This window comes from Aspergillus candidus (genome assembly GCF_002847045.1).
Source record: "Aspergillus candidus strain CBS 102.13 unplaced genomic scaffold BDW47scaffold_23, whole genome shotgun sequence".
NCBI classification, from domain to species: Eukaryota; Fungi; Ascomycota; class Eurotiomycetes; order Eurotiales; family Aspergillaceae; genus Aspergillus; species Aspergillus candidus.
Window position 1 is genome coordinate 332,665 of NW_020194028.1, and position 14,708 is coordinate 347,372.

The following is a 14,708-nucleotide window of genomic DNA, read 5'->3' on the forward strand; positions in this document are numbered from 1 at the left end:
CTCGCTTGATCGTTTTCGTTTTTTTCCCCACCCCTCCGGTTTACTTTACATCAGGACTGGAAATCAGGACTGGGAAACCTTCACTCGGCCTACATATTTCACCGGTACGTCAAGTTCCTACACCCCCCGGTCCTCCGACTGGTGTTGTTGGGTCATCGCTGATCGGCACCAGCCAGTGACTCCCATCCCTCAAAATTTGGAAAGATCTTCCGTGGGACGCCCGTGGCCGACTATCAACTGTCGTCATAGTTTGGGCCGGATCTAGGGTGAATGGTCTCATAGATGGTTGTGACCCAGGTTGAATTTGTCCTGGCCATCTGCAACTATCCCATTTACTGATCCCGTTCGGGCCGACCGTATATCTGGGTCGGAGTCGGTCAATTCTGGTGCACCCGGAGATTCTCGAGATCGAGGGTGGAGACGAGTGGTAGCCAAATCGATCTAAGCTGGAGAGGGTAGAGATGGAGCGCAAGACGGCACCCAGCACTCGCCGGAGAGGAACGGCCGCCGTACCGTATGTCATGCAGCTGGGTCTGATTTTCTCGGTGCTGGCGTTGTTCACCGGCCCTGCCTCGGCGTCTTGCGCGAACGTCAACACGGGTGCCGACAACAAACCAAGTATGCCCCTTCTCCCTTCCGCGATCGACCCGCGCGACCTTGGCTGACTCCTTCGCTGCCAGATTTCAGCACGTTCCAGTCACTGGGAAACTGTCAAAAGCACTGCGAGGATGATTTCGCTTTTGGCATTTTGCAGGGCAAAAAGTGCTGGTGCTCGAATATTGCTCCCAACAAGGCGACAGAAACCGATGACAAAGATTGCGCGGTTTCATGCCCCGGGTTCCCGGATGACGACTGCGGAGATGCGTCCAAGGGGCTCTTTGCCTACATCGAATTATCAAACCATGCGCCCTCGGGCACCGCCACGGCCCCGTCGTCGGCCACGTCAACCGAATCGTCGGTGCGTACCGAACCTTCTCTTCCATCAGACCTTTCATGAGACTGACCCTCCTCTAGTCCTCGTCCGAGACAACATCCGACACGAAAACTACCGCTGGTACGTCTGTGGAAACCATTTCCGGAGAGCCGACAACCATCACCGTCGGGCCCACCGGGACGTCGAGCGCCGATGCCAATGAGGTGTCCGAAAAGAAAGATAGCGGGTCCGGCCTCAGTGGTGGCGCGATCGCTGGAGTGGTCATCGGTGCGATCGGTGGATTAGCGGTCATCGGTGCCCTCATCATCATGCTCTGCTGGAGACGCCGTCAACGCTCCGCCAGCCCTGATCCGAGCGTGCAGAATGTCCTGCTCGACGGACGCAACAGCAAGGGCTCGCAGATGAGCATGATGAAGGGCATGTTCTCGGACGGACACAGCCATACCCTGTCAGGCGCTTCGTCGACCAACCCCCAGCGGACGTTCACCGACAACCGCATGAAGACGGACACGGTGATCTGGCCCGCTGGTCGCCGAAATAGCAGCGTCTCCCTCCAGGATAACGAGGACTACACTCGACCAGTGTTACGGGTAAGCTTGTGTCCTCCCCCGCCAAGTTAACGTTTGGGTTTCAATTCTGACCTGCTATATCTAGCTCACGAATCCTGATTAACCGTCGAACACAATTTTACTGTTTATTTATCTCTTTTCGTGCCTTGCAGCTCTCCTATGTCGTCTCGATTTTACGCATTTCAGCGATAACAGCGGTGTTATGATACCCCAATTTCACATAATCCTTATTCCACTACTTCGCGCCATTTGATCGGTGGTAGAATGGGTCCGGGGTCCGGGGTCAGGGATCCTCGAGGCATTCAATGAAGTTGTCACGCAATGCATTCCGGGGTATTACACAGAAGACCAGGAACCACCACCCACCAGAAGACCACAGAAGAAGACAGAAATCATTACAACAAGAAGAGAAACAAGAAGAGAAACAAGCAGAGAACAAGAAGAAAAAAAAAAGAAAAACAGAAGAAAAAAAGGGAAACCAGGGAAAAGGGAAGAAGAACTAGAAAATGACACAAACCCGACCTTTCCCACGGGTGTGGTAGCTCTACTACATTACATCCCTAGGCTACTTTGACATCAACATTCATCGGCTTCACGAGGCGTTCCGTCTACATTTCTTTCTATTTGCTCTTGGGTCAATCTTATTGTGTACATCAATCACCATGTGGAGTCTTATACTTATTACAAGCTGAAGTACATACATATTGCGCAGCAACTAATTGATACCTACTCGCCCGACTAACTCGTCAGCAGCCTTCTTTCCCTATACATAATGAAATGTAGCAATGTCCTGGTTATAGATTGACAGCGCCAGGATAGAGGATTCCTGTCTATCAGTGGGTTATAATGTCGTCTAGTGTCCAGCACATGACGTTCTTATCGAGTCGCAGGACAGTTTTGCCTTTTTCGGAAGTGCGGAGATGTCGACTCTATACCGTTTCAGTCAACCAGTCCCCTCGCTGCATTATCACGTCTCGGGTCAATACTATCTATCTATCTGTCTATCTAATCATCTATCATTATCCATATCGATCGATCGACGCAGTGGCAAGACAAGCCTTCACTTCCCAGTCCCCACAGCTCGCGGAACTACCACACCCAAAGACAGCTGTGGTTAGGGGTAGCCAACATCGTCCAAAACAGCCTTGTGAGACATAAGGAGAGGGAACAGCGCCGCATACGTACGTGTTTGTCCTTGCTCCCCACCACCCTGTCTGTGTCTGTCTGCCTCACGTCGCGCAAAACCTTGCATCGCCTCCCGATAAGACCCAAACATAGGCTACCGACAAATTAACAATCTGTATGGCTGTTTTGGGTGCTGTCATCAGTGCGCTTGCTTAACTGGGCTAGTTATGAGAGTCTGCGGGGTGTTGGAGTCACTGTATGATTGAGCGAATGAAGTCGCATTGATGGCTGCTACCCCGGGGGAGGCCTCTTATCGTCGATCTGCGTCTCCGCACCGGTTTGGGTGAGTTGATCCTGGCTTGGGTGTATATGTAGGGTTTGGGAGCCGTTTTACTTGCCGTGGGGTGTGCTCTTTGATAATTGATGCGAGGGTAAATCGATCTCTTCTCTGGTTTGATTTGGTTCTTCTATCACGCTTTTTTCTTTTCATTCTTGACTCTAGTCATTCTACCGTCTTGTTGAGTTGCGTTCTCTTGATGAAATCAGGTTGAATGTGCCCACGTTGTGTGCATGGATTCAGACCATCATGGATGAGTTTCCTGGATTGGACAACCTGCGCGTGCTGGGTCTCGTCCTGGTCTCACTGGTAGGGGTATGGCTTGTCTTGGGACATCCCACGAGGAAGCATTTCGCACCGTGGTTCAAACTACACCATCGTAGACTCTCATTCAGCGAGACACCGTCCAGAGACAAAACCCCATCTACTAGTCCTGCCTCGTCCACCAGCTATACAACCGCTCTTCCTCCTCAACGTCGAGAAGTCCTCGCCACCCTGCCAAAGACGGCCCCAATTTACAAGAAAGTCAACGAGGAAGACGTTCAGCGCCGTCTGATCCCAATGGACGCGGACTACCGCTCCTGTGCCGACGATCGATTCACCCCGACGGGCTTCTCCGTCGGCGAGATCAAGGCACTGGGCGATTTCCCGGACTATGCACAGCTCAGCGGGGTGCCCCTTCCGCAGGCATACGATGGGTTCGATATTGAAAAGGCCCTTCCGAGGCCGTATCGCCCGTTTCGATGGTCTTATCATCAGACGATGTGTAAGTCCCAGCGCCTGGCTTCTTACCTGGCCCCCCCTACAATATAATTGCTCAGCATTGATTGACCCTGCCCTACCCACAGCCCTAACAAAGCTCGAAACCGACTGGTGGATCGAGCTCGAAAACACCTACAAGTCGCGCATCGCACAGCGCAACGACCTCTACGCCAAATACGGCACCGCCGTCGTGGGCTACCTCCCTGGCTCGGAACTAGCCTGTAAAGAGCTGATGGAGATGGTACTGCAATTTGTGTGCGCGCGGTATCCGAAGTACTTCTCTCTGGGAGACAATCGGATCTTTCATAACCGTATTCTCGGCACGGAAGTGGATGTCAGATCCAAGAATCCCCTTGAGATCTTGATCCAGAATATCCCTGAGGATTTCGCCATCATGATGCGCGATGAAAAAACGGGCTTTTACTTCCTCCGAGCGGGTGTCATTTGCTCCGCGCTGGGGTGGAATATTGGGACTAAGATTGGGTTGCAGTTGCATGAGATTCATGCCCCTATTCCGGATTATAGGGAGAAGATGCAGTTTTCTATGGATCGGTATGTTCTATCACCATCACTATCACCATCATCGCCATCATCACAAAAACAACCCTTAGCTTGGAAAGATAACCCCAAATTAACGCATCACATCATAGATTCTTCACCAAAATGCCCACCGAAAAGCCCATCCAGCGCGGCTCCTGGGGCCTCGAAATCAACCAACCCCTCTACATGCCCCCCGGCGACCCGCACGAAGCCATCCGCCACACGCAGGACCCAAACCTCCGCCTTGGAGACTGCCATCTACGTGTCGATTGGCAGACGCTCCGCCGGCTGCCGCTCTCAGCGGGCATCGTGTTCAACTTCAAGGCGGTCTTCACCCCTGTGTCCGAGTTCCGCGACGAACCGGGTGTGCCGGCGCTTTTGTCGACGGTTCTGAAGGAGGGGAAGAGGGATCTGATGGTTTATAAGAGTACGTGGCATGTGGAGCATGTGGTTTTGCCGGCTTTGGAGAAGTGGGCGGCGGAGCAGGTGGGGGACGGGGTGGTGGATGGGGGGTGGAGGGTTGCTACTTTGGATGAGAGTCCTTGGTTTAGGGGGTGGGTGGAGAAGTGGAGGGGGAAGCAGGGGTTTTGATCTTTCTCTTTATCTGTATTTTCAACTTGCTGGGTGGGATGTTGTCTTTACAGATTGTTCTTCAGCGGTATTTCTTATATTGTTCATGATATGGTGATTGACTTATATGGGCGCATGGCCCATCGATTGATGTTCAACAGTAGCCTGATATATTGAACCCCTCCTGCGAATAGCCTGTTGTTCCACTTGACGGAGATTGTTCCAACTCACAACCTGCCAGGTTCATTCGACATGGTCAAAGCCGTGCCAAGTGAGTCAAAAACCGGCGCTGGTATTGCCAGTCGGCGGTATAAGCTTTGACACGGCGTGTCCTCGCGTAGAGCGCGACGAAATACCCGTTGTGGGAATTGGTCCGGAGAGTCGGTGTTGGCAATAGATGGCGACAGTATACAGCACGGTATACAGCCACTGGTTCATTCAACGAACCACAACCGCAAATGCCTCAGTCATGACCATCAGACCGCGTCTCACCCTCCTCGCTCTCACCCTCACCCTCCCCCTCCTCGCTCTCCCTATCCATCTCCTCCAACTCCTCCGCCAACGGGCTCACCCTCTCATCCAACAAATCCAAATCCTCCAACTGCTGCCTCGACGGCAACTTCCACAAACTCGTACCACACATGCGGTCCTTCGTAAGCAAGTCATCCACAAACTGATCCATATAAGTGAGCACCACCGAGTCGCGCACCCTCCGCTTCAACTTCCGATAATCCAGCAGCAGCGGCTCCAGCGTCCGATACACATCCACCGCGTCGAACGTCAGCCGCACGTAGAACGCCGCCAGCGCCCGCAGGTACTTGAAGTCGCCGCGCGCCTGCTGCACCGCTGCGCTATCCGCCTCCGTGGGGTCCTCGTTGTCGCTGCCCGGGTCGCTGAAGTTGAGGTATTCCAGGATGATGTCCCGCGTCGGGTTTAGTTGTAGGAGCTTGAAGGCGAGGCAGAGGAAGGGCGTCGGCTTCTCGGATACCCCGTATGTGCCGCCCACTGCGGTGAGCTCCACTGCGCGGTCGCAGAGTGTGGCGGCGTTAAGCCCGAAACATTGTTCTTTCCAGTAGTAGGATTCGGTGATGCGGTCGCGGACGGCTTTTTCGAAGAGCGTGGCTGGGTTGACGCCGCGGACGAGGGGGCCTGAGTAGCCGCGGTTGTCGAGGAAGGTGCTGGCGTCGGCGCGGTGAGTTGTCATTCTTATTAATCTTTTTGTTGCTTCTGTTGATCTGTTTCCCTCCTCTTCTTGACTTTCTTCTTCTTGGGGGTTCTGGTTGGGGTCGTTGGTTGAGGGTGAGGAGTGGAGTTGTCGTGAAGGTGTGGAGGTGGAAAAGAAAGATTGCTGGTGCGATGCCAAGCCAGCCTTATCGATAATCGCACTGACAACCGCGGGGATAAACATCCGATCTTCCTTTCAATCTTCTGGATTGGTGGATCTGCATCCACATCACATCTTCGCATCTCCATCGCAGATAAGGCGCATTCCACGTCAATTGACCCTGGTGATCCATATACGTGTTTGACAGTACATTCCTCAGAGACAAATGGTGGAATCGTGACCATGGTCCTCCTCACCTCCTCCACCGTCTCAGTCATCCTCTCCACGGGGATCATCTGCACATTCACTATCCTCCTCTTTCTCTCCGGGTACATACTTCAACAGCAGTCGGTTCGCAGCATCCAGCATGCGCTGCGTCCGCCCGACCCTCTATCCGAACACGGGTCGCCGAGATCACCCTTCAAGCGATCATCACCGCTCCTCGAGCGAGGCGTCGTCCTCCCAGGAACACCCTCCGACCAACAAGACGAGTATCAACAAGACAACACACCTCCCTCCACAGGCAACTACGCCTACCTTCAGCTCCTCTCTACCCCCGACCCCTCCGACATCTGCTCCGCCATCCTCTTCTTCAAAACCCTCTCCACAAACAACACCGCCATCCAAGACCGCCTCTTCATGTACCCCCAAGAATGGGAAGACCAAGCCCACCAGCAGTCCAAACCCGTCTCCACGGCCCTCTCCATGCTCCGCTCCGCCAGCCTCACATACGGCATCTGGCTCCTCCCCATCGACATGACAGCAGCTACCTCAAAAGGCTACTCCTCCACCGACACGATACTCATGCGGCTCGGCCAGATCCAGTTCATGAACTACGATAGCGTGCTCTACCTGCAAACACCAGGGCTAGTCCTCGATACTGCAAAGCTAGACGCCGTCCTCCTCGACCGCCCCCTCCCCCTCCGCCATGACAAATCTCGCCCGGACTCCTACAACAACGAGGCCTGGATCCCTATGCCCCTCCGTGCAGACCGCGACGCCACCCTCCCTCCCGTCTACCTTGTGACGGTCAACAATATAGCAGCCGGTAACGTCGAAGCCCGCGGCCACGTTCCCAACGTTGCACTCCCGGGTTTCGGCTCCCTCGTTGCGGGCCCTTGGGCCGCCGCGGCCGCTGACCCTGCTACCCAGCCTGGGTATGTGTATTTTGAGCGTGATGATGATGGGCACGTCCGCTGGGCGGATAATCCGCTGTTTGGCCTGTGGAGGGCGCAACAGGCTGAGGTATGTGAGGGGTTGGATTTGGATGGGGCTTATCGTGATGATGATGATGATGATGATTATGATTTATAGTTTGGTTGATCGACTTCTTTGATTTCGTGGCGTGATGCATATATGGAGTTATTGGTTTGGGAGATGATGATGACTATCATGATGTTATATATATAAATGTGGATGAAAATAGGTGATGCCATTTTACTGTATTAGGATTTGAGCTTTGTTCTTCTAAACTAGTATTTGCCTTGGAGACTCAAGATAAGGAGGTTGGTAGATAGATATGTAGGTATGTAATTCGTTAACCGTCCGTCTAGATACCTTAGCTAGGGTGGTATTGGCCAACAAAGAGCAGAAGCAGCGCAGTGGCGGCATGGGGGGAGAATGGGGGCAGAGGGAAATTTTAAGGATATAACGCTACTGCCAACCATGATGAAGATTAGAATGACTGCACTGGAATGCTCAATCCCCCGTGAACACACGCAGCCATCATTTTTTTATTGTTTGATTGATGAGTATATGAGAAGAGTAAGCCGGCCAGAGACAGAATGTCCAGTCCGCAAAGGTGGGAGTGGTGTCGCTTCATCCTAGCATAGTGTGTACGAGACGCTGCTACGACCGCGGCACACCAATCTCATATCCCAGGAGAACTTCAGTCGTGCTACCCTCCCAGCCGCGATTACCGCTCGTGGAGAGCATGAACCGGCATGCGGGGTCGAGGTATAGCTGGGAGACGGTGCCTGTGCGGTGGCCCGGGATGATGAGGAAGGGGACGGTCGAGTGCCGAGTAACTTGATCGTGTTTGAGATCGTAGAGGCGGAGGATGTCGTGGGATGCGCTGGTTTGTGTTAGCAATCAATCATCATTATGGTGTGTAGAATCGGATAAGTGAATTTGGGTGTAGAGGGAGGGACCTACCAAACAATGTGTCGCCCGTTGGGCATCGCTCTGAGTGCCGTCACTGGGCCACTCCCCTGAGGAAACTTGAAGATGCGCTCCGGATCACGCAGGCCCTTGTGGAGACTGAATTCCTCGACTGTGCCTGTGCGCCGGCCGACGTAGATGTTGTTGCCGTCTGGCGACCAGCACGCGTTCATGCACCATGGGGGCGAATTGCGCGATATGATCCGAGCGACGGGGTCTTGCAGTCGTCGGTCCCAGACCCGGACTGTACCGTCGATGGAGGCCGCGAGGAAAATGTTGTCGGGACCGATGTTGGCCTCCGACTGTGTTGGTAGGGGGAAGTCCTGGCCTTGTGAGGATGGTTCGAGTTCTTCCGCGTGGGGAAGTCCGTTAACTGCCGGCTGGGAGGACCCGTCTGGAAGATCTGAGCCCTGTGGCTGTTGCGATGTTGTGTTGGGGGCGTTTGCTTCGGGGTTTATTGTGTCGTTTGCAGGTGCAGCAGGCTGGGGTTGTGCAATGCCGTTTTGTTGTTGTTCTCCCATCGGTTCGTCCGGCTCACCCTGGGCGTCAGCGTCTGGGAGGGCATCGTTGGCGAGAGCTTTCCCAATTTCGTCATCCTCGTCTATGCCGAATGCATTGGTCGATGCTCCTGCACCTTCGCCGCCGTTTCCATCCCCATCGCCAAATAATGAATCGGCTCCCCCGAATAGCGAGTCTGCTGGCGAGCCCGCCTGCGGGTTTGCGTCGCCCATTTCGCCCTGGTCGTTGGAGGTGTCCATGAAACTGAAACTGTCGGCGCCGCCACTGGCTTGGTTGTTGGAAGAAAAGGTGCCGTTGGTCTGAGGGAGGTCGGTCGTGTCTCTGGGGACCGGGAGACTGGACTCTGGCCGGATTTCAAGGGCGGATATTTGCCCCGCGCTGGCCCCGAACGTGCGCCTCGTCTGCCCCGTGTTCAGGTCCCAATCGAAGACCCGTTTATCCCAGCTTCCGGAGAGGACTGACTTTTCGTCGGATGTCAGATTCAACACCGACACAGCCGACTTGTGCTTTTGCAGAAGAGCGATCTCCCTTCCCTCCTCGTGGCGAACCGATTGTAGTCGAATGGTCCCGGACTCCAAGCCCGACAAGAGCCACAGTCCTTCGCTATGGCTGGCCAATGAGTAGACGGGGGATATATGGTTGCTATCCATGCTCTCCCAGTATGTCATTAGGGATCCGGCTTTGACAACACTATCCACGAACGGGTGCCGTTGCGCTACCGTCAACATCAATTTGCCATTGATCGAATCCACCCAGTTGAATTTCCGCACGTATCCATCCGAGCCTCCGCTGAACACCCATCTCATATCCGCCGTCGCGGTTATAGCATTGATTGAAGTACTGTGAGGCGCAGCCGTCGTTGGAACGATATCGTAGGTAGAGGCGGTGAGACACTCGGGGCGCACGCTGGGATGGAAGGCGGATATAGGAGTGGGTGCCGTCGCGGCCCCAGGGGGGGTCATCCTCACGTCGGGGTTGGGCTGAGGAGCATTGTCAGAGGCATGGCTCGCATTCGACTGACTGTCTGCATCCTGGTCTCCATCCGCGTCAACATCGGGCTCATTATCGTTCACCCCGTCGTCAGCGTCTCGAAGCGCGTCGTCCATTTCATTATCCGAGCTTCCATCTTGCGAGCCTAGGAATTGAGTCTTAGCATCACGTTGTGCGGAATCGAAACATACAGGATGACTCACCAGCAAGATCGCGATCGTCATCCTCTTCCATTCTGTTGACAATTGATTGATCTGTTTCAATTGATGTAGGGTATATATGCGCGACGGTTTTCGAATTTATCGATAGCGACAGCTTATGGCGACTCGGACGCCGTCCGATGCGCGATCGCCCCTCTCAGTGATGATGGAGGAAAGATGGGAGATTCAGTGGTACATGCTTAGGGAGATCCATGCAGCGACTCGACCCAGAATGACACAAAGAGAGAAGAAAGTGGGGATTAGGGAGAAGGGGATCGAAAGAAGCATGGAGGAGAATCATCCATCTTGACTTCCGCCCGCATGTTCAATGCCCGCGATGGCCGTGAGTGGGCCTGTTTGCTTGGTTTGATTGGTTTGATTGGGCCGGTCACGTTCCTTTATGCCTGAGGCACCATGGACCATCCGAAAGGGGTTAGATCGTGGTCACTGAAGTATATAGATTCATTCCTCAGCATCATTCACTCACTGGTCATGGATGGAATGATTGTATATCACTATATTCCTTGTAAAAAGTGTATGGCTTAATGGCTCAGAATACTCGGTGTTACTGACAGGCTTTTGTCTGCTAGCAATGTAGCAATCTCAACAAACGAACAGGACGGGTTGTCGCAGGTCAGGGACATCAATGAGTGATAGATATACTGTTTTTTTTGATTGTTGAAAGAGAAGATGTCAAACTTACAATGACAGTTGGATTGAATGAAATATATGCATGGCTTGAGAGTATAAGATGAGATGGAATGTTGAGCTTTTACCATTTACCTGACTGATCTCTAGAGCAAAACCACAGAAACTGATCATCTGATTTGCTTGTTGTACTTCACTGAGACCTGATAAATCGTAAGGTATTTTCTGAGTGATACTCAGGCAGACATCCATTCTGCTCCTTTGTTCCTCTCTCCTTCGCAGTCTCTCTTACCTTTTACCTCTCCTTTTTCTCCCTCTGCTAAATTTCATCGTGAGCCCACGAGTACTACATGAGGCACTACTCACTCAGTATCCAGTGCCATCATGGACCAGGAAAATAAACCCCAGCTGCACTACTCCCAGACCATTGAGGGGCATATGGAAATACTCAAGCTCACATCTTCTGTACCGGTCAACCAAGATGTGAGAGCATACTTCAACCAGACTGTCCCCGATGGCGCCGAACCGTGGCTATCCAAGCCAGAAGTTCCATCTCCAGAGGAAGTCATGGCCAACAATACCGATGAGGATGATGTGATGTTGGGACCAAATAAGATCATCGGCCCATGGGAGTCTAAAGAGGCATACCTGAAAGCCCACTACGAGCTTTTGAGGGAAGACTCTGTGGCGCCACTCAGAGATGCAGTGGCATATTTCAGAGAGGACCCCCGCATGATGGACTCCCCCGTCGTGGCGATCTACGAAAAGGTTGTCACCGTCCTCATGCCGACCAGGCGCTGTTCTTTCTTGCTAACCACAAATGCTTATGACAGGTCCACATTATTGGAATCACACTCGCAAAGAGGGGCCTCGCAGCTAGAGTTCAGTTCTCCGCAGGCCGATCTGGCAAGAAAATTATCTGGGAGTATTCGAAACGGCTCATTACCGGATCAATCGTTGCGCTGTCTCCTGCAAAAGACTCTTTTCGCAATGAATGTATTATCGCCGTGGTCGCAGCCAGACCTTTGGAAGGGGTGAAGCAAGAGCCTCCACAGATTGATATTTTTTTCGCCCGCCCCCAAGACACGGTGTTTGATCCCCAGGCAGAGTGGGTTATGGTCGAGGCTAAGACGGGGTACTACGAGTCTGCGAGACACACCATGACGGCCCTTCAAAAACTGAGCCAGTCAAAGTCAGTTCATTTCTCTGCTACCCGTGTTCCTTAAGACTGATCATTGCCCTATAACAGGTTTCCCCTAGCAGAGCATATCTGTTTCTTGGACCCGGATATCGACACCCCTGAGCATATAAAGAACGAAAGAACGGTTAATGACCGCCTCGCCACTGAAACAACTGGTGATGGAACAATTGGTGGCGAACAAAAAGACCAGATCCTGGACTGGTTCCCTGCGCTGCCCATAGAAGATTTGGACCTTACGCAAAGGAAGGCTTTGGAGCAAATTCTCACCAAAAGTCTGGCAATCATTCATGGCCCTCCAGGGACTGGGAAGACATACATATCAGTTGTCGCGCTGAAATTATTGCTCTCTAATATGAATCCCGGCGATCCTCCCATAATCCTCTCTTCTCAGACCAACCATGCGTTGGACCAGCTCCTGAGGCACATATCATCATTTGAAAAGGATTTCATCCGCTTGGGCGGCAGAAGCGGCGATCCGGAAATCAAGAAGCGCACTCTGTTCAATGTCAAAAAAAGCAAACCGGAAACGACAATTCGAGGAAGTGTCCTTGGGTCGGCCTCAATGACGCATAAGAACCTGAGTCGACTGATCCGAGAGCATTTGCAGGATTTCAATCTTGGTAGCCTTGACAATCCGTTTCCAGCGTCTTTTTTCCTCAGGCATGGTTTATTGACGCAGGAACAATGCGATAAGCTGGCGAAAGGCGCCAAGGGTTGGGTACGCGCCGAAGACGACGAGGACACTGATCCCTTGATCACCTGGCTAGGTGAGAAGGCCGCCAGATTCAAAGTAAATTATACCGCGGAAAACTTCGGTTTTGCGGAGGACGAGATAGATCTCGAATACGAGCAACTCAAAGAATTGGAGGCGGAGCAGGGGCTCGAAGACGATGACTATGAGACCTTACGAGGTGACTATATACCCCTTCGAGAAGGGGTGTACGGTCAAGATACCTCCTCTATCTCCAATACTACGCTATTGGAGTTCATGAAAAACCCGGATTTGTGGAGTATCCCTGCCAAAGCGCGTGGCTCCGTTTACAATGTGATGCGGAATTTGGCAAAACGCAAGATACTATACGAACTTCGCAGAATGGCGTCCCTCTACCATGCAAATTGCAGAAAACTTCAAATCGGCAAGTGGGAGTGGGACAACAACACGCTCCGACATGCGAAGATCATTGGGATGACCGCCACCGGACTGAGCAAATACAGAGGTCTCGTATCGAGCTTGAATCCTCGGGTCGTCCTGATCGAAGAGGCCGCTGAAGTCATCGAGGCTCCAATCGTGTCTGCCTGTTTTGATTCGCTCCAGCATCTGATCCTGGTTGGTGACCATCAGCAACTGAAAGGGCATTGTTCGGTAGACGAGCTTGCCAAAGAGCCCTTTTTCCTTGACACATCGATGTTTGAACGGCTGGTTACTAATGGCATCGACTATGTCACGCTCCGTCAGCAAAGGCGAATGGCACCAGAGATCCGTCGACTGCTGCATCCCATTTACGGCACATTGGAGGACCACCAGTCGGCGCAGCTGCGTCCAAAGGTCCCCGGAATGGGGGATTGCCGGTCATTCTTATTCTCGCACAACTGGCCAGAGTATAGTGACAGCTTTTCATCCAAATATAACGAAAAGGAAGCGGAGATGATTGTAGGCTTCTTCGTCTACCTTGTATTCAATGGGGTCCAGGTGAATAGAATCACCGTCTTAACCTTTTACAATGGACAGAGGAAAAAACTGCTGAGGCTCTTGAGAAGTCACTCCTATCTCCAAGGCGAGTATGTGAATGTCGTGACAGTCGATTCGTACCAAGGAGAGGAGAACGATATTGTGATCCTCTCGTTGGTCCGAAGCGGGACGAAGATTGGCTTCTTGTCCGTCGAGAACCGAGTCTGCGTGGCACTTTCTCGAGCCCGATGTGGTTTTTACATCTTTGGAAACGCAAAAAAGCTGAGCGCGGCGAGTCCTTTATGGGAACAAGTTATCTCCATTTTGAGGAACGAAAGCCCAGAAGGGCGTTTGGGGGATCATCTGCCCCTGCGATGTATCAAGCACGGAAACCCGGTATTGATAAGAGGTCCGTTCCTTGCGCACCTTTTCATGGCTATGCTAACATATTACACACGAAGACCCGTCTCAGTGGACCAAAAATAATGGTGGTTGTGAGCTTCCGTGCGATGAGACATTGGACTGTAAACATAAGTGCACCTTACTCTGTCACAGGTGAGCGCTATTCTGGATAAAGATTCCAATCATATCATACGGTGTCGAAGCTGATTTCGATCCCGCAGCTTTCCCCACCATATGGTGTCATGTATGGAGACGTGCAATCGACAGATGCAGTGCGGGCATCGTTGCGAGGAACCCTGTGCCCGAGTCCATGATTGTGCCTGTGACTGTCCGCAGAGTTCTGCCATTGTACCCATCCAGGACTACGCAAGCCCAGAGGACAGTTTCGGGTGGTCAGCTCATGCCCTCCAACGGGCAGCGGTCGACGGGAATCGGGCCTTTGCGAATGGTGGGGCCAAGGAACATGATGCCTTGCCATCAAGAATGGCGACACACCCGCTGCCTTCGTCATTTTCATCTAGATCGCAAGTACTGGCCGGTGGCTGCGATGTTCTAGAAGATTCGAGAAATTTGGCTAGCCGTGGCCGCCATGGTTGGATTCCAGATGGCAACTCGGCAGACATGGAAGCCCCACGGGTACAGCCAAACTTGCTTGATGATCATTAGGGGGTTAGTGTCAGGTCCTCCGTCTTGTGTTCTTCTTTTCTGATCCTTGGGCATACTATTTTCCCCTGTCAATCATTGCGACTACTGGAGGT

At 52.6% G+C, this 14,708-nt stretch overlaps 6 protein-coding genes across 6 annotated transcripts; 4 read left to right on the plus strand and 2 right to left on the minus strand.

The window, feature by feature from the left end:
• Positions 1-210: 210 nt before the first annotated feature.
• BDW47DRAFT_33311 (uncharacterized protein) lies at positions 211-1,715 on the plus strand. Its single transcript, XM_024818773.1, has 4 exons — positions 211-618; positions 681-958; positions 1,015-1,524; positions 1,589-1,715. Exons 1-4 carry the CDS (start codon positions 462-464, stop codon positions 1,604-1,606), a joined length of 963 nt encoding a protein of 320 aa, XP_024671972.1. The 5' UTR covers positions 211-461; the 3' UTR covers positions 1,607-1,715.
• Positions 1,716-2,873: 1,158 nt separating this feature from the next.
• On the plus strand, positions 2,874-4,858 carry BDW47DRAFT_131804 (heme-dependent oxidative N-demethylase family protein; the record flags this gene model as incomplete). The annotated part of the gene is made up of 3 exons (XM_024817399.1): positions 2,874-3,731; positions 3,814-4,279; positions 4,378-4,858. The coding sequence occupies exons 1-3, from the start codon at positions 3,215-3,217 to the stop codon at positions 4,856-4,858; spliced, it is 1,464 nt and encodes a 487-aa protein (XP_024671973.1). The 5' UTR covers positions 2,874-3,214.
• A 101-nt stretch (positions 4,859-4,959) lies between these two features.
• BDW47DRAFT_131806 (PRP38 family protein) lies at positions 4,960-6,041 on the minus strand (the record flags this gene model as incomplete). Its single annotated transcript, XM_024817400.1, has 1 exon — positions 4,960-6,041. One exon carries the CDS (start codon positions 6,039-6,041, stop codon positions 5,301-5,303), a length of 741 nt encoding a protein of 246 aa, XP_024671974.1. The 3' UTR covers positions 4,960-5,300.
• A 279-nt stretch (positions 6,042-6,320) lies between these two features.
• Positions 6,321-7,523, plus strand: BDW47DRAFT_33359 (uncharacterized protein). Its single transcript, XM_024818774.1, has one exon. The coding sequence runs from the start codon at positions 6,405-6,407 to the stop codon at positions 7,473-7,475; it is 1,071 nt and encodes a 356-aa protein (XP_024671975.1). The 5' UTR covers positions 6,321-6,404; the 3' UTR covers positions 7,476-7,523.
• Positions 7,524-7,714: 191 nt separating this feature from the next.
• BDW47DRAFT_106155 (transcription factor) lies at positions 7,715-10,293 on the minus strand. Its single transcript, XM_024812713.1, has 3 exons — positions 10,034-10,293; positions 8,316-9,975; positions 7,715-8,235 (listed from the first exon to the last, which is right to left on the minus strand). The coding sequence occupies exons 1-3, from the start codon at positions 10,062-10,064 to the stop codon at positions 8,010-8,012; spliced, it is 1,917 nt and encodes a 638-aa protein (XP_024671976.1). The 5' UTR covers positions 10,065-10,293; the 3' UTR covers positions 7,715-8,009.
• An 823-nt stretch (positions 10,294-11,116) lies between these two features.
• BDW47DRAFT_131808 (putative DEAD box helicase involved in nonsense mediated decay) lies at positions 11,117-14,616 on the plus strand (the record flags this gene model as incomplete). The annotated part of the gene is made up of 5 exons (XM_024817401.1): positions 11,117-11,446; positions 11,512-11,870; positions 11,928-13,957; positions 14,010-14,103; positions 14,172-14,616. The coding sequence occupies 5 exons, from the start codon at positions 11,117-11,119 to the stop codon at positions 14,614-14,616; spliced, it is 3,258 nt and encodes a 1,085-aa protein (XP_024671977.1).
• Between the last annotated feature and the right edge of the window lie 92 nt (positions 14,617-14,708).